The sequence below is a fragment of the Nomia melanderi genome, chromosome 3 (genome assembly GCF_051020985.1).
Source record: "Nomia melanderi isolate GNS246 chromosome 3, iyNomMela1, whole genome shotgun sequence".
NCBI classification, from domain to species: domain Eukaryota; kingdom Metazoa; phylum Arthropoda; class Insecta; order Hymenoptera; family Halictidae; genus Nomia; species Nomia melanderi.
Window position 1 is genome coordinate 18,631,358 of NC_135001.1, and position 24,938 is coordinate 18,656,295.

General features: G+C 36.6%; 1 protein-coding gene across 2 annotated transcripts; it reads left to right on the top strand.

Moving 5' to 3' along the window:
- Positions 1 to 14,850: 14,850 nt before the first annotated feature.
- On the top strand, positions 14,851 to 24,932 carry LOC116429296 (uncharacterized). 2 transcript variants are annotated; one of them, XM_031982079.2, is made up of 4 exons: positions 14,851 to 14,955; positions 15,318 to 15,496; positions 17,030 to 17,318; positions 19,297 to 24,932. In XM_031982079.2, the coding sequence occupies exons 2-4, from the start codon at positions 15,327 to 15,329 to the stop codon at positions 19,540 to 19,542; spliced, it is 705 nt and encodes a 234-aa protein (XP_031837939.1). In that variant the 5' UTR covers positions 14,851 to 14,955; positions 15,318 to 15,326; the 3' UTR covers positions 19,543 to 24,932. The 2 variants fall into 2 exon arrangements, with proteins under 2 accessions (XP_031837939.1, XP_031837938.1); XM_031982078.2 differs by having other exon boundaries at positions 14,879 to 15,211; positions 19,297 to 24,931.
- The last annotated feature ends 6 nt before the right edge of the window (positions 24,933 to 24,938 follow it).

Here is a 24,938-nt window from a genome sequence, read left to right on the forward strand (position 1 = left end):
TTCGAGCGCGCGATAATGCGAGTTTCATGCTTGCTGCACCTGAAACAAGGTGTCGTCGAGCTGTAAATGATAAGACAATTGTAACGGGAGATTTTATGCTTGCACTGGAAGGCTACCTTTACAAATCATCTTGGAAACATCGTTGCTACGATTTCTAGTATCGATGACGACAGTTACAAATATAAATATGTACTTTTAACACTAGGTTTACGGAACACGTCGAATTGACGCATATTGGATCTTAGAAATATTATTTCGTAAACGTTTACGCCGATTTTGATTGATGCGATCACACTGACATGTGCCCCAATTACCTACTATCGAATCTCCAGTTTCCACAATCTAAATAAACGAGCATCAATTCTTTTAGGAATAATAGAATGAAGTGTACAATAAATGCCTGTAAACCTAGTGTTAAAGCAAACTCTCGAAAATGATATCATTAAAATAATATAGTCTAAGGTATGTAGACTATAACGTAGAGTACTTAAGTACTTATTTAGCTTTACAGACATTTATTGTATACGTAGTCGGAATTTCACATTTAAAGTGGCAAGGTATGGAAATTCAAATGTGTTCATTATTATTGATAATGAACGAATCAAGCTCACTTTTCACTTTGTTCCTGATATTGAAACTGAACGCCTATTAATAAGAAATTTATAAAAAAATATTGATTCTAAGTTTCACCTGTTAGGTTTTCGTTATTTAATCTAAACTGATCCGATTCGGTCCACTCTACTTTATACACAGTACTCGAACACGAGCATTGCTCGAGATTCCTAAGAAAATTGCCATATAAAATTCTAATTCTTCCCAAAAATACCCGTCGATCGCCGAGCGAGTAAATCCTGCAGTAACAATGGAACAGTCGACAAAGATGGCGCCACGGTTCGCCAAGTTCGACCGCAGCAGTTCCAAAGGCGGCCTCGGGAGTCATCGTTATCATATGTTAGCCGACTTTCCAACCCCGTCTGGAAGGTCGCGCGTAAAAAGTCGAAGGAACGGGAACGAGGTGACACGGCATAGGGTGACGACGTTTGCATTTTGCCGTCGCGATGGAAAATATGAACGTGGGACACGCGCGCGGGAGTTGTAGCCGCCGCCGCCGCCGTCGCCGCCGCGTGAGTTACGTCGACGTAAAAACGGGCTGCGGGACGTATTCGAAATAACCGTGGAATGTTCGTATATCCGCGGGGAACGCTAAACGGCCGAGGCACCGGGAGCGTTTAACGCGCATTGACCACATGGTACTCGGTCGCGTTGTCAACGTGTCCCGCTGGTCCCCATGGCGAACTTTACGCCGCCGGTTCGTTAAAGCTCCGCAGCCCTATGGGAAGTTAAAGGGCAGCAGTTACACGCATTCCACCTCCCGTAATGCCGAAAGTTTTAAACGGACAAGAAGTACGGCGGGGGCCCGGGCCGCCGTTGCCGTTTGCGGCGTCGATTCCGCCGCTGCCGTCCCAAATTAGTCTTCTTGTACGTTGACGATTTAATATTTGTTACCGGACTGTACAGTGCTGGACAAAAGTATCGCCGTGTCACGCGATCGAGTATAGTGAGCTTCATTAACCCACTCGCTGCCAGCATTTCTTTCAGTGACAGACTTTATGGTCTGCGATATTTTATTTAAATACCATCTTTGCGAAGTACAAATAATATTCGAAACGTGGAATAGATTTACTCAACATTATACCATGCGTTATAATATTATATGGAAACACGGGTAAATGTAATTTACTCTTCTTTGCGCGAAATATGAAATATGGTTCGTCACAAATGTGGCACTGGTGGTGAACGTGTTAATTAGCAGAATGAGTGATTTCGCAATTGTTTTCTATGTTGTATGTATTTATGTATGCATAAGTCGAAGTATTGCGAGCCAAAAAGTATTTGCAGGCTTAGTTTTTCGGTGATGGCGTTTTGTACAAAAATTGGACGTTTATGTGATATATAGTGGTTGTAAATTTTATTCATTGATGAATTTTATTCATTGAATGCGGAGAAGTTTGATTAGCTATTACGAAAGAACTTATCCGAAAGTGACGTTGAATTAAAGATGGAAGAAAGATATTATTTTTAATCAAATTAAGGACAAATGTAGAACAAAGAAATGACTCTTATATAATGTTCCAAAATGACTTATTACATCAGCTCGATCATCGGATGTGAATCTAATCGAAAATTTATGGCATATTTTATACACTGCTGATCTGTCTTTTATTCTAATAGTATTCCCTTCAATTGAAATTTGTTTGAATTGCGATATTTTATAATGTTTATTTCTTATTTAATGGAGTGATACTTTCAATGAAATTAATATGGGAACATCATCTCATTAAAAATAGAAACATGACAGTATTTTATCAAAGTATCAAATAGATGATGAGTTTGAAAATGTTAAAACAAATTAAATCGGCGTTAAAACATCGCGATTTATACGATATCACTAGGGCAGACTGAGGCGAATCGGATCAGTTCAGATTGAACAGCGAAAAATTAATAGTTAAAACTTAGAATCACCATCTTTCTTCATAAATTCCTTATTAACAGACATTCAGCTTCAATATCAATGAACAAATTTATTAAAACTTAAAAATCTTCGTTGCATAAAAAATATGAGAAGCGAGATATATACGTTTCGCCCTACGAGATAATTCGCCTCGGTCCACTCTACTTTTGTCCACCACTGTATACGCAGGGGCGGGACTCTCGTATTTTATGCGGGCTCTCCGTCAGTGTCTCCGATTTTCAGAGTGAAATCGATTGCGAACACAGAAATCTTGGAAGTTCTTCCGGGAGAAAACAGATCGCAGGAATTGAAGGTACGAGGAAGACCGTTCAACGGATTCATGCCGATTTTTACGGAACTTTACGAGGGTCATTCAAAAAGTTCCCGGAATGGAATAGAAAAACGGTTTATATATTTCAGAAATCATTTCCATTTGAAATTATAATGGCAGGCATTATCGTTAAAATTGATACCCTACGCAACGAACAGTGAACAAGTAACCATAAAACTTTCATTGCAAATATCTCTTGCAGATTATGACTTTTTCTGGAAAATTTCTTTCTGTAACCGACTATGCAGAAGATTTAAATAATTGCATGCACCCAACGAAATTTATTACACGCGTGAGCTGCAAAACGTATCGTACTATTGTAACAAAACGTTCCTCTGAAATTATATAAGCGCTTGGATTCTTTATACGATTGTTTTGCTGACCTTTTGCACTCCGTTGGCTCCGTCGCAGAGACATAACTTGCATTGCAGGTGTGATATGATTAATTTTAACCAGTGAACTGCGTTTGACGTCTTAAATCTTGAAATGATATTAATTCTTTCAACGATGCATTCTTTATTTTGCAGATAAAGATGTAATTCTTCTTTGTTTTGCTTTGGTTTTTCATTCAAATATACTCTGAGCGCATTCATCTTGCGTCTGACGAGTACTTACTTAATTTTTTGTTTTCATTGCGTGCAAAATAAGAGATTTTTCAAACTAAATTCCTCTTTTTCTTTTCATTGGAATAAAGTAAATTCACAAAAGAAATGAATACATACGAATCCGTAAATATCATTCATTTTTCTTTGTCAAAACGGAAGGTTTTCGAAAGTTTAGCTGAAAAATGGCTATTGAAGTATTGAGCGTACATTGTACCGCACAATGTTCGGAGTGCAAATTAATTACGTAAACGACTCCACTTAGTGAAATTAGATAAGTTCAAGTATTTTATAGCGATTGTCACTTGATAATTTCCGAAAAGGGTTTCGGTGATTATCAAATGTCAGTTTCAATGAAAATGATGTCGATAATTATTAGAGCAGATAAATCGTCAACAAATAGGCACCATTGTGACGGCAAAAAGGCGGTCAATTTGAACGCAATGGCGCGCACGGGAAGTCATAGCGATGTCGGATCACATAATCACAGTGATGTGCTATTCAATTACCGCGTCATAAAGTACGCGCATGACGACCGGAAAAACGCTCGAAGGATCGTTAATTGCTTTCACGATGAACGAGGAATTAGATTGCTTTGTACTACTTGATTGCTTTCGAAGCTGTGCTATAAATCAACATCCTGACTTTCTTTCTATATATTCAAAGATTTTATTGCACCAGCGACACAGAAAAACTCTAGCCATCACATTAATCGTATGTAATCAGTTTTACGTTGTTTCTTACTGAACTTTCCTGAAGTGTAATTTTGTCGGGGTTAATACCTATGTGTTTATCCGGAATAATGGTTTTCCCATATGATGACATTATTTAAATCTAATATCTGTACAACAGAATTTAGTGTTCTATTCTTGAAAGTGGTTTCAGTAATATGTTTAATTATAATGGATACAGAATTAACTTTCAGGAGGAGGATTACTTTTCGAATATGAAAAGGGTAAATGAAATAATTTCACAGCAAACCTCTGAGTTTTAACAATATTTGATAGGCCTTTTATCAACATAATATTCATTAGTTTTTTAATGACTAAAACAGGAATAAAGTTTCATATTAGTTGTATTTCTATTATTATTCGGTTATCGACATAGTTATTCAAATTTCACAGAAGTGGAAATCTAACTTGAAATCCAACCTTATGTAAACTGATCCAAGTAAAAATTATAGATTCTAATCTGTTGAATGGATTTCTATACAAAAACCCCTTCAGCTCTGTACCATCGACTTGTTAGCACTTTTAAATTACCTCGAAATTAATTACGAACTTCGGACGACCGCTTTACAAGGGGTTGTTTTCCAGGCTGAATTACGTGGGAATCCTGAATACTTCATTGAAGAATTCCATTCGGCAGACTGCTCCCATAACGCGAAACGCAGATGTAATTTGTACGTTTGTTATTTCGTTCACGCGCTACTTGACCTTCTTTCGCTCACGATCCGTGATTACTGTCTTCTCGGAATCGCGTCGCCCACGAAAAACTGTAATGTTATTGTTGCATGGGAAGTCGGCGAAGTCGCGTGAACAAGATCCTTTCTAGAGAAAACAGGATCACTAATACAGCCCGTTCTACAATGAGAATCGTTGATGATTATTCTTTTTATGGAGAAAGTAGATCAGATTATACTCATCAAACAGCAACTTGAACGGTAACTTTCGCTACTGAATGTTACTTATATAGTTGAACCCGTCCATTAATTGGATTATGTTATCCTCATTACATACTGATCTTGCTAAACGTTACTGTTTTACATTGTAATATTTACAATATTCAACATTTCTCAAATAATCTTCGTTTAGTTTAACGGATTACAGTAATTTGACCTACTCGAGGGTTACTTTCAACGTGTTAAACGGAAACATCTCTTATCCTTTTTCTAAAAGAGAAGAACTTTGCATCTGCTTTTCCTAAATAAGTGCGTTTGGCCTAATTAATTCAACTAAACCTTCCGTACGACATACCAAACGCGCACAGAACATTCATCTATCGTCTGCTACCATCGGAGGCCGCAAAATCAACGCATCACAGAATCAACACGTTGAACGGTGCTCTGTGTCACGCATTTAGTGGTCCCCGAAGCGTTTTATATTCCAACAAAAAAGCTCCGGCCGTAACATCCAATCTAAACTTGTTCGTGCATCGATCGTGAGCCCTATGAGAAGGGAACGGTGAAACAAGAGACGGGGGAGGAAGAGGGGCACAGAGTGGCATCAGGAAAGGTGGTCGGCGCCACGATAAATCTGTTATCCGGGGGTATCTTAACGACATTGTTGTCGCGTCTGACTTTAGTCCGCTATAAAATTCGGCCTGGTTTAATGTGAAATAAATGAACAAATTCCCAGGATGCCGCGAGCGTGGTTGGGCCAAACGGGGCCCGTTCGCGCAAGGACGGGGCCCGGCCCGTTTTACGAGCCATAAACCTTTTTCGCTATTGTGTTGCGCGGCTGTGGCAGCGCGCCCGCACCGAGCGAGTACGCCTCCGATTTCGAGGGACAGTCTTTCCCTTTTGAAAAGGTACCGCCTTTTTCTGGTTGCACTAGTCATGCTTCGAATCATTCGCTCGACCCGTTTATGCGTTTTCCTGGCCCCTTATTTAGATTTCGAAGCGTCTCTGGATGAGGAGCTTAGTTGAAGACGCTGTGGCGAATAGTGATCGAGATGTGTATACACAATAGCCTTTGAGGTTAGTCGATTGCAACATATACAGGGTGGACGAAGCATGATCTGTTTGAACTTGAAGTTGAAAATTTCATTTTACTGATATTGAAGCTGAATGTGTATTAATAACAAACTTATGACAAAAAATTCTCATTCTAAATAACTTAGTTTTTCGCTGTTTGAATCCAAACTGACCTGATGACCAATGAATATTTATTTGTAATAACAAAAGAAAACAAGTAAGAAATAGTTTAAGAACTGTTTGTGTTAGCTTGAACAGTGTAGAATGTTATTGTTATGATTATTGTTTGTATACTGTTTTGAAAATGAAGAATTACACGAAAATTTTAATAATTGAATCAGATTTTCTCCATACTATGGAAATTTTTATTCATTAGGTGGTCGTATTATTAAACGCGTAGCAAGCTTTGATATTAGACGACTTGACAATGAAGTAAATCACGAAAATTTCGAAAACTACTAATTCTACTGAGTCGGTTTTGGCCGCATTCGGTTTAGTAGAATATACGAATGCATAGAAAATAGTGTTGTGATCAATAGAAGAAACTAATTTCAGAATCTTTTGTTCTAATCTGACAGTTTGGATCACTGTACACTCAGATTGGGGATTCTCCGAGAAATAACCACGGTGGGCGAATGAGAGGAGATGGGCCAGCGCACGTGATGAGAAAACTCGTTTGGTAAACACGCGTACGTTTGTATGCCGGCAAAAACGCGTGTCGGTTGGTTAATGCGCGTCGCGTACTTAGCCGAGTACTTGCTAACAGGGAAATTGATTTTGGGGAAGGTAAGGGGACTGGAGTTGCAGGATGAAAACGAGATTTTGTCTGGTTAACATCTTTGTAACCAGTATTGCCGCTTGTGAGTGAATTTTTTGGAATTGGAAGATTTATGGGACTTAACACCTTGTATAACTTTGAAATTACTTACTTCTGTATCTGTATTCCTTAAATCTTTCTTTTCTTCATCGCTATCTTATTATCGAAGAGTTGGTTTTTGGTTCTTCTGTTTTACACTAGAAGGTGTAGATATTATTTGGATCCATTATTAAATGCCTGATAAGGACTATTTCGTGTGGAAATCAGTAAATATTATTCTTATCTGGAAATATACAATTGTCTTCATTTTGATTGCTTTTAAATAATCATTTTATCTCTGTTTCCTGAGTTGTGCTGATTACAATTCAAATATTTGTACCAACACCTCTGTTCCCTTTCCTTCTTTTTTCTACTTTACTATAGATCTAACTTACGGAAATCGAAACGTAAGTATAAAATGTCAAGCAACTAACATAAGAAAGATTAGCGTAAGATAATTCTCGGTTACACTAAAAGAAATTTTCTAGAAAACAGTGTCCTACTAAAAAACCCCTTTAACCTTCTATTCTTCACAAACACCCACCGTTTAATCGCTGATATTTCCAATACGCGCAATCCCTTTACAACCAAATAAATGCAGGAAATATTCGCGCTGCCGATCACAATGAAATTCGAAATTTTCAAAATACCAGCGTCAAACCAGGAACAAAATTTCACCTTTCAAACGCTCGTACAAACGGTACCAAACAAAATTATGATACAACCCAGTGAACTCCGTTGGACGTACGCGCGTAATTCCAGCGACGAATGGTACTGGAAAATTGTTGAAAACTGACCTGCCCCAATGTATTCAGGGGTTTTCGCTATCGGCACGCCTACGCGTTCGATGAAATCAAAAATCGGCGTGTACAAGCATTCCGCGGGGTGCGGCGCGCAGGCGGCACCGCCATGGCCGGGATCCGCACGAAATGGCGGCGCCTTTGTGGCCCTGTGTCCGAACGGTCATCGCCGAGGGTTTTTACCCCGCTGGAATCCACGAAACACTTTTACGTACGCGCTGGACCCATTGAAATGCAACCCGCGTTCCCGGTCGCTCCATCAGCCCCTTCGTCCCCTGGTGGCTCCATCCCCCTCCCCTCGCGCGGCCGATGTCCCGACGCTGGATCACTCCCCGGTAAACCACTAATCTGCCTTCCTTTCACTGGCCGTGATCAATCTTAGCGTTTTTCTCGATCGTCAGGGGAATATCGACACGGACGTATAAGTACCGAAGAACAATAAAGCCTTGGAAATATAGAGGGAAAGAAGGACGGCTAAAGGAGTTGCGGAAGAATGCGGAGGGCGGAGGGGGTTGTTAAAATAATGCTCATTACATAGTTATTTTCGGTGCATCGGGGATGAAAAAGAGTAAGTCGTTTTGATCTTCTTAACCCCTTGCCGTACAATGACGAGCGAGACTCGTGATGAAGGTTTCTAGACTAATTTGACAATAATCGATGTTATTCGTTACCCACGGATCAAAGCAAACTATTGCTATTATCATTGTATTATCTTCAAATCAAATTTCCACTTGAAGTGGAATGGACAATTCTGTTGCATTTCTTCCAAATTGTCGATAGTGAAATGGTACATGAGCTTAGTGGCAAAAGTACATAGTACGGTTAACGCTCGGTTCACGGACGTTTATTGTGCGGTTTGTTCTATCGATCCCAGAAGAATTAATGTTCGTTCGTTTAAATCTTGGAAATTGGAGATTTAAAATTATATTGTTAGAGTACATATTCGCGTGATCGCATCAATTTAAAACGACGTGAATATTTACAAAATAATTTTTATAAAATTCTCTACTTCTTGTGTTAGCAGATCAATTTTTAGTAATTTAGATTTATATGATCGTTAGTGATTAGGAGTGAAATATTAGGATAAACGCACTTCAAGTTTTCTTTTGAACACTTGGAAAACATGAGAAAATTATAACTTTTAGTAAGTTACATAGGAAGTAACTATAGTTTCAAAATATAACTTGGCTTTAGTAAAAGAAAAGTAAAAGATTTTTAATGATGAAAAACACTCAGTTTACGTCGATTAACGGAAAATGTAGTCTAATACATCTAAATACCTAATCATTACAGTAAATTTACTTATACCATAAATATGTAAATACCTTCTGTACTAAGCAATTGTCAATAATAAAGTAACTCTGTAAGTAAAAAAGAACTCGTGAAACACGAGGTTAAATATTTTCGAAGCACACTTGAAACGTCATTCAAACTCTTTATATCGCAATTTTATATAATTATAAATTATAATTATTAAATCATGAAGTATCTGTACACTCTTATCACTTATTTCTTTTGAAAAGCAGTCCTCCGCCACGGAAAAAATAAGTTTAATACAATTCCTCTTATTTGTTGCGATTAACAGAATTCCTTCATGGAATGAACGGCTTCTAATTGCTATGCGCCAAAGTTAACTTGAAATTTAAAAGAAGCAGGATAATCGCGGAGGTGGTCAAAACCGGTGCAGTAACCACAACCGGTACATCAACGCCGCTGCTTTCTATAGTCGGCGGCCACAAAGAGCGAGCCACGGGCGAGCGAATCGCCAGAGTTCATTATCACGGAAAAACATGGCCGGGGCTGTTATGTCGCTCGGAGAAAATCGAAACGATTAGCGGCGCGAGAGGAAACGCCGCTACGTTTACAATGGAATGCGCCAATCAATCGACACGTATGAACCTTTTATAATTCCCGCGGGGCTCGATCACGTTTTTTCGAGGAACGCGAAATGACAGGCCGGAATGAGGGTCATTATATTCGTCGATATCATGAAGCAATCGGGGCAGAACGAGTTCCGTCGCATATTTTCATACTATATTTCGAGCATTGTAATGCGTTTCACGCTCGTAGTTTTACTCCTATGTCCTGCCGTTCCCTCTATTTAGCGTGTCAGAGAGGAATCCGCGACTTTATAATGAATTTTCTATATTTATCTTTAATGAAAACCGGAAAATATACTCCGATATCTTGAAAAAAGAAAGAGACGCTGCGATTCTTCGTTTGAATCGTAATTGCAACAGTGCGTATACTATAATTTGACTGTACTCAATTATTCGAATGAATAAGTTGTTAAAGTTTTTATCTGCTCATCGATAAAACTGACACGATCTCTAAAATATTATCTTGTCGATTGAGAAAAATTCTAATTGATTTAAAACTCGAACGGAAAATGGAACTGCAAGTTTATTCTAATATACCGAAACTGGTAACTTTCATTCAGAAGTATCTGTAACTACAAGAACCACGTTGAGAATATGGTGTTTGTTTAAGAATGAAATAGATATGAAGAATAAAAGAATGAGAAAAACAGTGCATTAATGTTAAGGAAAAGGATTCAATAGGCTTAGAGAAAAAATGCAATAAAACAACGACGTGTAATGTAGTATAATAAAAGTTGTCGAGGATGGAAACAATAAAGTAGAGTTTACTTTTAAATTGAAATTAACTTCCAAGTTAAATTGCCTCGAACAGTGCACAGAAGTTAATAAAGTAATAGATCATTTAAATTCTTCCAGAGATTCTATAAATACATAGTATCCAAAAAGATATTATCGGATTGAACAATTCTTAAAAGCGTTTAACAATCCATTTTCTATGAATATATTCAACACTAAAACTACCGAACAGTTAAATTGACTTTTTGAAATTTCTCCATAGAAACTCCAATGCACCTACTGAGACTTAAATTCATTTACAATTCAGTTTAATCAATTTCTTTAACCCTTTGCACTCCAGAGACGCCTCTAAGTCACCAAATGATTTGCACAGCAAAACTGTAAACTTTGATATTTAATATTAAACTTTGCATAATGCATCAATGTACGAAATATTGAAGGAAAATAGTTCTCTTCCTCAATGCACGTGAGATTTCTTAATTCGATCTAAGAAAATGTGTGTATCTCATTAGAAAATATTGAATATTTCCGGTGAAAAACTTCTGGTGTTCAAAGGGTTAATAATTCCTCGGAGAAACATTTGTTATCTTCATAGTTGCAAAAAGAAGAAATCAGGAATGGATGATTTTGGCTCGTCCGCTGGTTTTAGTATTAAACTGTTCAAATCGTGCAGCAGAATACTATGTACGAGGAAATAAAGTCGAAGTATTAGAACGGCGAGACGAGAGGGATAAGCGTGTATTTACATACACGTGTTCCAGAGATTGCCAAGCGTATTCGTGTTGTTCGTTAACTACGGAGATAAGGTGACTATACGTAGGTGACACGTGTTACGAAAATACACGGCTAAGGACTACTCTGAGGGAAGCGACAAGATAAAATTAGAAGGAGAGAAAACCGAGTCGTCGAAACGTTTGTTTTACGGTCCCGCCCGGTTCCACGACATTCGCCGCAATTTTTCTTTCCACGTTCACTTACGACACAGTCAAACGCTCCAATTCAGTGAACGGAGGGGTCCTACGAGCCCCGGCAGAGGTAAATTAATAATATCGTTTAGCAATGTCCAATAATGCTGCCAGGAGGAAAATACGAGAAGACTCATGTACGATCAACGCGTGTATTTACTATTTCACGATGCTTCAAAACGCGATATTCACGAAAAAATGATTTTCGTCAATTGTAATTTAAGTGCAGTATCAAATGAAAATGATGAATGATCAAAAGAAAATTTGAAATTCTTTTCCCTTCCAAATATTGGGAGTTAATTGAGAATTAATTTTTTTATAAAATTTTATTTTATGTTCTTCATATATTTTATACCTACACTTCGATTTAAATATTATATAAATATTCATGATAAATATTGAATATTAATATAAATATTGATTTTTCAAGCTTCATTATTAAATCAATTATTTATAGTAATAAGAGAGCGAACAAAGGCGAGAATAATTTGGGATAGATGTGATGTTACCACGAATAATTTGTATTGAACAGCTAACATAAAAGTTTATAAATGTTAATACTCTTGTAAGAATTATGCAATAATTCCATCAGTAACAAGTAATAAAAGAAACCATAATCATAGTTACTTAACATATCTTGTTACTACTACTTATGTACAATGCTAAATTCGAATTTGCTTCTTTATTGATTGCGATAGAATTTAAGAACGTTTACAATGTAGAATTGATTTCGAGTAAAATTACTCTTAGTAAATGTTCCACTCGGTGCTTGCGTAAGTATCATAAACATTTAAATAAGATTGACGCGAGCGCGAATGTCTCATGCGCGAGGAATCAAGTAACAAAAGCGAGTGCGATGAATTATCCGATAGTTTTGTTACTCGCGGAACTCATTTAGCGAACACGTAGTCTCTTGTACTCCTCGTTATCTTTGTATTTACTTTTTCCGAGGGAACGACGTCTCTGAATGAGTTATCGCCGCGAAGCCTTGAGCCCACTCAATTATCTTAATGAGCAGAAACGCCAATAGCACGCCACGTTTTCAGGGGTACGTCTTATTTTTAAACCATTTCCCGCGTTGACGAATTTGCGGATGCTAGTCACCCTTTAAACGGAGCATTCCTAACCAGAAGCAAGTCGGCGAAACAAATTTATTCTGAACTAATTTTTGCATTCCTCGCTGTAAACTCTATTATACGAAAGCATTCTTCGAAAAGATAAATATACCGTTTGAGCCCTAATAACACTGCTCTACAAAACAAGCAACGAACATCCGTATCACAAATCCTTTAAGTAGAATTGAAAAATATTTCATAACAAACTTGTTACATTTCTCGATTTACATTTAAGATGAAATTCAATCTGTCAAGAAGAACAACCTCGATCTGAGGCACTAATGGAACTTATGATTTCAAGAAGAATTATTCCTCGCTTAATTAAAAGGAAAGTCATCTTAAAATGAAAATAAAAAAGTTAACCTTCGCATACCTGTTACTAAATTACTTTCGGATAAAAGTTAAGTACTATATGTATTTTACACATAAAACGTTTTTATATACATTTTCCATATATTTCTGTACATTTAGTAAGTACTAAAATATATTTAATGATCGATGGTGGAACGTTCAAGGTGAAGAATTTTAATTTTTATGCGATTGCGAACAGATGACAGTAATATCATAGAGTGCATAGGAGAATGCACAGTATCTTTATGGAGGAAGGTGCATTTGTTCTTTACAGGCACGTTTATGCTTCTAACGGTATTTTCATACGCAAGAATTGCGTCCGCGTAACGTGTCACGTATTCGGCAAATTCGCATTGAATAGTTTCCGCTGTAAGCTTTTGATTGCACTTGACTATGAAAGACATTTTACTTCGTTCTGCTTCATCGGTCTGGTATTTTACAGTGCATTTAAAATATTCTGCGGTCAAGGTGAAGCCTCAATGTTATTCCTTTTATCATTGATGGGTGGTTCGTTTTTCCGAATTGTTCAGAAACGTACGTCCATTAATTCTTAATTGACTCGAGACACGTGAAATATTTCAGCTAACCTCTGAAAGTAAAAATAGAGATTAAAAATGTATTCTTAACTACCTTAAAACAGCTAGTACATAGTTACCTTGGTACACATAAACTCGTCTCATTCTTTCAACAATGGTGAGTCTTCCTGAAAAATGCGCTTTCCGAAAACAGCGTTCAGCGAGAGATTTTTTCATTTCTGAGGGTGTATCGTTTGAAATTTACATACGAATGTTTAACCCATTGCTCTCAAGAGGTGACTCTCAGTCACCACAATGATACAACGAAACTATGAAGTTGAATATTTAATATTTCAAATTGAAGTTTGCATTGCTATGTGAAATATTTAAATGAAACACCCCTGTTGCTTAATTTATCTATGAATTATCGTTAAATTAGTTTCAAATAATATGACCTATATCTCGTCAGAAAATGTTGAATATTTCCATTGAGAAACTTTCGAGTGCAAAGGGTTAAGTAACATATAATAAGTATATACCAAGTGTAAAATAATTCTTTACTGCTAGTATAAAAAAGATATAGAACAAGAATACAATTATATTGAAAATTAGGTAGATCACATCATGAGATTCATTGAACAATTCGTATTAAAACAGCAAGAGTGTACCCATTACTTATCGAACAACCCTCAAATGTGGTGCAGCATAATTCAAATGGTGAAAAACAGGATAATTAAATTTATCTACTATTAACATTTAATCACTAATTATTATAGTTCAATCACCATCAATAGGTAATTAATGTTTGATAAAAATTTCTATTTCTATTATATTTCCGTATCAAATCAACACCAAGAACAATTATATTATATATCCACAGAATAATATAAATATATGACACAGAATACATGAATCTTCAACGACTTTCTGTACCCAATGAAGACCAAAAGCACCCCCATAAAAGGATCATCAGCAGTTTTCAAAGGACTCACGGACACGGTCCCGTAACAATGAATTAGTTGGTTCAACAACTAACGAAAAGGAGACCGACAAAACGAGATGGAGGAAAAAAAAACGAACACGGAAATCTCCGCGGCGTCGATCCGTTAAGATTCCAAAGGGCGAAAAACTATTTCTGGTAGTCATGTGCGAACGGCGATGCCGCGAAAGTCCCCAGGCCGCGTTTCCCTTTCCCGCGTCGGTTAACTTAGATTCCTCGGCGAGCAACCCATCAAAATGATAAACTCCTCTCGTTCCGTGAAAGAAAGCTGGCCGAGGCGTCGCCCGTCGGTGCATTTATTTTCGTATTCTACTTTCCCCGTGTCGCGCGGATAATAGATCGAAATTCCTGCCGTAGAAGTGCCGGCTGAATGGCGGCGACGTAGCGAGACTACCGGGTGTCCGTTTAGTCCAAAATCGGCGCCACCAATCAAAGAGCATCGGCGTCGATGAGACAGGAATCTGCCGAAGCGAAGGGATCGATCTGGCTGCGACGTTGCCAGCTTTAAGTGGCAACCGATCGCGACGCTGCGGGGGGGAAGGCGACAGGGTACGAACAGTGCGTCGGTTATTGCTCGGTGATAGCGTGCACGACAAGGGTGAGGAAAAAACGCGGTGTGTCACCGGAGAGGGTGAATTCGGTTGGACCCGGTGGACACGTGGCTCGTATGTCCGTCGCGGATCGTTGGTTCACGCGTCGTTGCCCGGCCGCGCGGCGTCGCGGTGCTATCGCTCGCGGCGTTCCTCGCAATTACGCAATGACGGTCCGTCACAATGACGTCGGACCCTGTGCGTGAGAATACCAGTGACTTCGTTCGTTCGAGAGCTGTTTCGGCGATCGTTCGTGGATGAACTGTGCGTTCCGACGATTTTGATCTATCGATGCGATTCGGCCCTTCGATTCGAGGAGATTCGAAACGGAATCCCTTCGATTTGACGACAATGGCTCTTTATGTTTAAGGTTACCAGCATGAGCTTCTGGCCACGCAGACGGTTACGCATCACACCGCTACGAGCGTTGGTGGCGTTCGTCCTGATGGTAGTGCTGTTCTGGTACAACCTCAGTCGGCAAGAGCCGCCCAAACAACCGTGCAGTGTGCCTGAAGAATTCACTGAGAAACTGCATGATCTTGCTTACAGGTCTATACGGTTCTATATTGGATGTTGATAAGTTCTTGCTGAACTCCTGGTAACTGATAACTATTGTCCGGATCGAGGAGTTCTATGATATCTCTCGAAGCTGGATAGTAGATTGAATGTTGCATGTAATTGATCGTTCCTATTTTATGTTTTTGTTAGGTAGATCCAACTATGGTGAGAAATCATTTATTATTTCGTAATAAATTTTCGTTGTAATAGCCAATTCTGAGTTGTTATTAATTGGCAGTTTCTACACATAGGTTCCTTTTTATTAGAAATTTATTAATTGGAGGGATTGTCATTCTGAGAGATTTTAAATTATAAGTAATTTTCGTAGACGTTACTTCTTTTTGTTTAGTTTTTGCAACTGTTGTGAGAAATCATTTATTATTTCGTAATAAATTTTAGTGTAATAGCCAATTCTGTTTATTTTCCTATTCATAAAAAATATATACAAAGTATTTCAAAGGTTTTCTCAATCGTAATATTTCAGTTTGCACAAGTACTTAATTTTTTAAATTTTGTATTTATAACGTCTGTAGTTGTTTTAATTGTAAACAATAAATATTACAAAGCACTATACATTGCAGCGTGCTTGGAGTTCTGCATCAGAACTGCTGACTACTAAAGAGTTTCTAGTGTCATTGTACTTGTTCGACAACAGATGGTTTCTTTGATAATGCCTTTTATGCTTCTACCCGATAACGTCGCGTTTTAGTAACTCTTACAGAGTAGTTTTCGAGGAAAGAAAATCTACGATGAACGAAGGAGATATTCTGTCGTCTTGTTCACAACAGCCAGTAAATGAGAACAAAGATACTGTCCTATATTCTCACAGTAGCTTACTTTGCCATTATCTTCGTTTAGGTCGTCTAAGATAACATTTGTTGGGTAGTTATACTGATAAATTTAGTAGATCCAGGGCAGAATGCTTCTTTTACTTTCCCTTTAACCAGTTAACTGTGTTCCACGAGTATACACGTCATCGCAAAGCTTAACGTGATACTAAATCTTTATCTTTTCACGTAAACATGTAATTCTTTGTTTCGATTTGATCTTTCATTAACCCTTTGCGGACGAATGTCGACATTTCGGCGAGATGAAAAATTCATATTCGGAAGACTAAGTCGCAGGCAAATGATCTAATTACTCGGACAGCAAGAGATTAGCATGTAGTTTCTGATTTTGCTATTATTTAAGCAATTAATATATAATTTAGCTTCATCTGTCGGTTTTGTACATTTCAAAGAATCTTCGTCCGCAAAGGGTTAAAATATACTCTGCATTCGTCCTGCGTTCGACGAGTGCACGCTCCATTTTTTGATTTTATTGCGCGTAGAACGAGAGGTTCTTCCAACTAAATTCCACAGTTGACTGGTTAACTAATCAACCCAATCGATTTCTGTTAATTGATCAGTAACAGAAACCAAAAGATCGTTTAGTGGTTGGCGACTTGGATTTCTCTTCCGCAGAAAGTTTAATCGAAGTCGAGTTTCATTAGCCACCTCCAACTGTGATGTCTCATTTGCCTAGGGCTCATCTAGCGCTAGCAAAATTAGACATCGTGCACTTTCTGTGCCTCGGCGGACTCTGGGGTCAAGTTCGGATCGGTCGCGCCCTACCTTGGGCACGTAAGGTCGAACTCTGTCTGGTGGACACGTTACGTGACGATGTCCTGATCACGAAAGCATTCCGTGAAGTTGGACTGAGTGCCACATATCTACACGCCGCGGGTGTGTACCGCATACAGGAGAACGAAGAGGATAACGTTGGCGAAGATGCTCCCAAAGTGGAGGTAGTAGTCTTCGAGGAAGACGCGGTGGTGAGTCCGTTTGTGATATTTGTAAAGTATCTGTAAACAAATTTTTGTTCTGGCCTTGTTTCTTAACGCGTTGAATGCCGCACGATTTCATAGAGCAAAATACGCAAAATGAAAAAATATAATATTAACCCTTTGCACTCGAGAGCTGACTCTCAGTCACCACTTGATTTCACGTAAAACTATAAAATTTGATATTCAATGTTGAACTGTATATAATGCATCGGTGTGTAGAATATTGAGATATAGCTTTGTTTCTCAATTCACCTGTAATTTTTCTTTGAGTTAATTTCAAAAAATATCGTCTGTGTCTAGTTAGAAAATGTTAAATATTTCTGACGAGATACTTCCGAGTGCAAAGGGTTAAATCATTTGATTGAGTTGCGTTGTTATTATTGCACGTTCTGGCTAAATGTCACAAAATTAAGTAGCATTATTTGTAATATAGAAATGTTTCCAAATCGTCGTTTAATTGAGTGAACTATAGTAATTCAATTCGGTTGGGGGTCACCGGTGACCCCACGGCAGTCAACGTGTTAATATTTACAAATGCACTACTAAAATCGTATGTCCAGGTTTGATATTTAGTTTCTTACTGTAAAATCCGCGAGAATTACGATTTTGTTGTTTGGTGATCATGTTTTCAACCTCTTAGCATTATTTAAATATTTAAATGCTTTCCATTTTTGTTTACTTGTGTCAGTATTAAACATGAACTCATGTACTAAAGTGTCGTTTTCTTTGTGTACACAATGATATCGTTATAGCGACTGTTTCATCGATCTTTCAGAAATATACTTAATAAAAGAATATATTAAGAAATATATTAAGAAAAAGAATTTCTAACTTGTTCTGTATTGATTTTGTTCATGTACGAATTACTTTAATATATTATATTCTGAACATTATTTTGTGATAAAGTATATAGTATATAAAGTCATTTTGATAGATTTAATATATTATACCGTTAAACTCGTAATGTTATATAAAATATCTATGACCCTCAAATAACTTTGATAATAATATTACCAAAAGTATCGCCAAAAATCGCTTATATTTTTCGCTTCGAAAATTGCAATGTTTTAATGTTATCTTCTTTATTCGTGGTTCCAGGTGCTTATAAAACAAAAATAAAATTTTCGTATTAAATTTAAAATTTTTCAAAAGTACTCTCAGAAAATTTGGTACGAGTTATTTATTTTCGAGAATTTATTAATGATTATTAACGAACATTATTCTTCTGTTTTGAAGGAAGTATTATCATTTTATATATACAGGATGTTTGAAAAATGTACCCGCACTATTTCATAAACAGTAGGACCCTTGAAGTCGTAATATTTCTTAATGCTCTATGCAAACAACTTGTCTCTGTGAAATTTAACGCTGCAGTACCATCCGTTACAAGTTATAAATTCAGTGTCGCGTTGTGAATATTTTGTGCGATTTACGATGTATATTTTACACGTAGCATAACTAGGACAACGGGAAGTCGCTCGTTGGCATTGCTGTCAGTACTAAACTGGTGAACTTTCTTTTATTAATACCGAATGCCTTTATTGCTGTGTGACATTCTGAAATGTGTCTTGTTAACGATAAGTATTGTACACTACAAATAGCACAGACATTCTGTATATTAACCCTTTGCACTCGGAGGTTTCTCTCTAGAAATATTTTAACATTTTCTGAGGAGATAAAGACGATATTTCGTGAAACTAACTCAATGAGAAATCACACGTACATTGAGGAACAAAGTTATTTTATTTCATTATTTATCAAATTGATGCATTATGAAGTATAATGTTAAATATCAAATTTTATAGTTTCACTGTACGAATCACGTGAGAGTCACCTCTCGAGTGCGAAGGGTTAAATTTCCTCTCAATTTTCGACAATTTCCTTGAAAGTTTGCAGGTTTAAATCCTTGCCACTTTTATTCCAAGTTATCGGACAGATTTTATTCGAAATTCCCTTCTCTTTGCAGACGCAAATGGTGAGAAGAGTCGGTTGGACGAGAAGAGTGCTGCCTCCGGATTGCGAGTTCTCTCCCAGTCTGCAATGTTTCCCACCACAGCTTGTAATTCCTCCTTTACCGGCGAAACAGTTCGGTGGTCGATTGATGCCTGTACCCAGGGAAGGTATCGAACTACAGAAGTACCACTACCCCTATGACTGGTGGCTCGAGCTGAAACCAACGGAATGTACCGAGCAACAAGAAACGAACGCGTAGTACTTGATACCGTTGTAGCGAGGATTCGCGGTGGATGATTAATCTTATCGCGTAGAAACCAAATGTTGCCTCCTTAAACTGCCGCGAATGAACACAATACCGTTCACGATACACACGTCCTATCGTGTTCCCGAACTGCTTCCATCCCCGATATTCGTTGACTGTTGAGTATTCGCGTAAAACGATAACATGGGTTCCGTTAATAGAATTTTGATGGGGCAATTAAAATGGGATAGTTAAAAATGGTTATTGAAAACGAGAAATTTAAAAAGGATATTCAAAGAGTATAACACTTATTTGAAATTCCTCCACGTTTTATCGGGTTTTTGCGAGTATTGATGTATTCAACTAATTCGGAAGAAATTCTGCAGTTTTATTAAAGATTGGAATTTAGCGAAACAAAACTGTTCTAAATTCATTACTATATTCGATTAAGCAACGGAATTATTATCAATGGTATGTAAGAACATTAGGAAAAAGAAAGTGAAATTCAAGTTAGAATAACATTATTATTCGTTGGTTGTCACATTGCTTGTAGCAGCCTGCTTAAATCGAAATTCTGAGCAATGAAATAATTAAAGATATTTAATAATGTATTTATAAGAAGAAGCAAACGAGTATTGGAAGTTACTTGCTCGATTCAACAAACGAACATTTTTGACTATCCATATTTAATCAAAGTATTTCTTTTTATAAATTAATTTTAAATAGATCAATATTGAATAATCACATAAATTCGTGCGATTTTTGCAACGTTGCTTATTATACGTTCACTGCTTAAGTAAAACTGACATTACTTCTAATAACTTTTTTTTGCGCGATATATTTTTTGTTTATTCCGGTTTTATAAAAATACACCTTCCTTGACGAGAACATTTATATAAACGATTATCGGTGAGTGAAAAAAGAAATTACACAGAATTTTTTATAGTACCTTTTTCGTCAAACACATGTGTTTTCACGGTACTTTTGGAGAAACAATTTTCTAGAAAGTTCATATTCTTATCTCAACAAATGCGTCACAAGCTTTTATAGTCCTCCGACGAATAAAAGTACTAAAACATTTGCATATGAAGTGCCTATGTAATCGTTCAATGAAAATCGCACGAATTTCTTTGAGTATACATCCATTTGACGATTTAAGTAATAGAAAGTTAACGACGCACTGTTGGTTGTTTGATAGAATTTTATCTAACGAATAGAAAATTTGTAAAAACCTACATTTTATTCTTTACGAAGGAATTATACTTTCCCCGACCAGGAAACGTAAATTTAAGAGAACGTGACAAATCATTATCAGTGAAATTACGAGTACACATTTTTAGAAGGCTTTCGAGTATTTCTGTTCTTCCAATGATTAATCAATTAGTCCGGGTTTTTACGTGTCAACGATGGAGTTTGATAATGTAGGTGGTGTTAGACGAACACAAATTGCTTTAATGAAAGTACGATACTCTGCGCGGTACGAGGTGTCTCTATCTTCAGATATCTGGTTGCTCTGTTGGCGCCATTATTGTCAGTACAAGCGTTTCTTAACACATACGCAAGTATGTGTACAGATGTTACTTTAAATTTATTACAAGTGCCAGATCAAAAGGAGATATATGCAAATTTTGAGGTAAACGTTCTTCCTGCTTAATTATTTATAACGATTACAAACTGCGATAGGATGAAAATGACGATTCTGTCGTCTTTATCGATTCGATTTGTCTAATCAAATGTACTGCCTTCTTCTATTTTCACTTTTAGCGCAAATAAGATTGTTACGAGATGATGAGTTCTTTTGTAAGAAAGTATTTGTTTGCTGTACGTGAAAATCTACGGGATTTTTAAATTATCTATACAACGGAGTTAATCAATGTTTCATAAGGTGATGACGTTACGATCATTTTGGAACGAATACGACGAATAATTGAATTTTTGGGGAAAGTTAATTGGAGAAATAAAAGTTTAACGGAGAACGAATTCAATATATTACAATTTTTTGAAAGATGAGGCATGAAAGCTTTTTTAAAACTTGCTCCATTTATATGGTCAATACTATAGATCAATGTACAATAATCTGATAACCTTTCCTATTAACAAAATTGCCAAAAGTTTCTTTATTGTTTATTCGTTTCGTTACAAGACAGAAATAATTATTCCCGGTAATGTATTGTCTGTTTCCTGAAGATCACATGCTACCCCATGAATGTTAAAGTAATGGCGCTGAATTATATAGTGTTGACTATTTCACTGCGTTGCATAGTTGTAAGACGACGAAAAAGTAGAATGTAATCTGTGTAAATACTTTAGCTGTTTTAGGTCCCTGAACGTATTCGTTAATTTTACTTTAGCACTGTTATTAAAAGAATACTAAAATTTCTAAATACTTTAAATATTAAAATATTGAATGCCTCCTATTGAGAAAAACGGTAAAATAGTTGTCATTGAAAATGAACCAGTGAACGTTAAAATTTACAAAATCATACGCCAAAATCTGATAGAAAATTAAAGTTGGCTTAGTAATTATGAAGCGCAGTGTAGTAGGGATACATTACTTTAATAATTACGCATGCATATCAAGTTGATTTAAATACACATATTCAACTGGTTTAACCCTTAACAGGTTACGTGGTTTTCCATGTATCCTAAGTTTTTTCTTTGGACAATATTTCAATATTTCCATCAAAACACAACATTAAAACTAATATATATATAGTAAGTATACGAAAGAAGTATGTCACTAAGATTATATTTATAATAAATATAGCTATTATTTGTTTAAAAAGTTTTATATTCTCAAAGTCACTCCACTTGATCGGTTAAGGGTTAATATTGAAGTCGGTACGCGGATAAGAAAATTGATATCTTCCATTAAGAAGTTGTCAACTATGTGTGTGATATTAAATAAGGAGAAGGGACACTGGTTACATCGAGCGACGAGTTTAAAGAAGCGCTATGGTCCTGCATAAATTAATATTGAAAGTTAGACGTAAAAGAATTGTTCCTTTCGAGAGTCTGAATATGCGCGTGTTGAATGTCTTTGAATTCTACGCGTTGACTGTGTTTAGTAAATAGTAGGTATATATATTTTATGAATAAAAGCTTCGAGTACTCTTCGTTTCTCAGTTGCAATAATCAGAATCCTCTTACATAGTCACTGAAACTTGTTTTAAATCGAAGTCTGTCTATTTTACGAGTTGTGAATTTCGTAAGTATACGAAGAAACGAACGCTTATTTTGATTTGCAAAACGAATGGCGAATCTTTTTGCAGTATCGATGGTTTTTGAGATTGCTGGAAACTTACACTTATTCGAGAGATAGAGACATCTACACAATTGAAATTACACGTTGAAGAAAGTGAACTTGTTCGATGGACTTGCATAGTTTGTTCCGATTATAGCGTTTAAGGTACATAATAATTTAAGGCAGAACATATTACGCGTGTACGTGGCGTATCATTATTAGATTTTACGAAATACCAGTCTCGAGTTAGAAGTCAATCATTTATCATTGTCCCGTTGAACGTGCGGAAATATAGGGGTCACCGAGACTGTAACCAAAGGTTAAAAACGTAAAATGAGTGTTACCTTTTCTATAATGTTTATATTTTCTTCCGTTTTGTGCATACTTTGTAGGAACTACGATTAACATAGCAATTGATCATTGCTACGCGACACTAGAAAATTCAAGATTTATTTTGTTTCCGCTAATATACGGTTGTTTTATTGAACCTGAACGTACTGTAAGGTAAATCATTCTCAATGATGTTTATATTCCAAGTAACCTATGACTAATATTACCATGTAGTGCTGTAATCAAATCGAAAGTGTCAAGGTGAACATAACGATGACATGCTTCCTCTAAAGCTTTAACGATACCATTATTTATACGTGTTTGTACTGCTTTTTATACTCGACTATGGAAATGGCATTTGTCCCTACGGTTTCATAAGTTTTTTACGAATTGCACTTTCCTCGTGTCGATGTTGTATACCGCGCGTGGGAACGGTAGCTGAAAGTCATCGCGGTCGTAACTACATCGATTAGTCGCATTTTCATTTGCGGAATGAGTTCGAAATGTTTTCGACAATAATCCGATTGCGTGACGAACGACGAGGGTGTTTTGTATAGTCCGGCAAGAAACGAACGTTACACGGCGACGCGGTCTGTTTTTGCGCGATGACCGCCGCCATTACGAAATTAATCTGTATTTTTCTTGTTTCTTCTGTCCATTTTCTTATTTCTCCGAGTGAAATGTTCATTGGACTGTTGAACGCAATCGAAGCTAAGCATCTTTCTTTGTTTTAGTTCCGTTTGTTACATGCTTACAGGTTTCTAACAGCGAGATGACTATAAAGAAATATTTTATGAAATGCATATAAAAGCACATTTAAATGTATATTTGAAAATTCTTTGCGATTTGTATTTTATTGTTTTAAAAATGTAGCGAAGTATGATTAAAATGTTGTACAATTATTTTAAACGGTCTTTACTTTGGTTGAAAATCTAGCTGTATGTTACACGTTTCCATTTCTGAAGTTCTTTTTGTATATTTTGTTTCGTGTGTTTCTAGTTATTAGGATAGGAATAAGATTAAGTGTAATTTCGCGTTTAAGCATTGTTGAAAATTGATTGTCGCATTGCTACGTCGACGTCGCGAGTAAACGGTTGCAGCGTTTGGAATATGAGTCGATGTACTTCCGCGTATTAATTGTTAAGCGACCGATTGTTTCGTTTCGAGTCAAACGTGCACGTTATTCGTTATCATTTGTATGAATGCACAGAGAGTTGTACGTGATGTATCTCGAGTAGTAGTCAGTTTGGACTGCTGTGTGTAGTTGTCTTCAAACCTTTCACGAGATTAAATAAAATACATGGAAAAGGAACGGAGAATTTGTCACCTCCCAAATTTGATTATACGATTTAATGTCATAATAAATAATATAAGCTTAATAATTGCACAATTTTAATAAGCAACAGGTGTGTTATCAGTATGTTTAATTACGTAAACGTACAGGAGTATCAGGTTTTAATCAATCTTATTTTCTTCTTTGCTACCATTTTATTTCATGTTTATTACTGTAATATTATACTTCGCCTGTTACCGATAGTATTTACGTAGTATAGATAAGATATTGAGCTCTATTTGTAAATAGTTTGATGGAACTAGGTCAACTATCTCCGTTTATACTAAGTACGTAGATACAGTTTGTCAGAAGTTTATTTGAACATTTTTTATTGTTTCGATACACTAAAGCCACTCTCAAAATATTTCCCACTTATTTAGGGACACTCCGTATATTCATACATATAGTAGTGATCATAGAAATTGCACTATTTCAAAAATAGCATAGTCATGTATATAGTTTGGTTCAGAAAATAGAACGAAAATATCGTACCTAATACATATT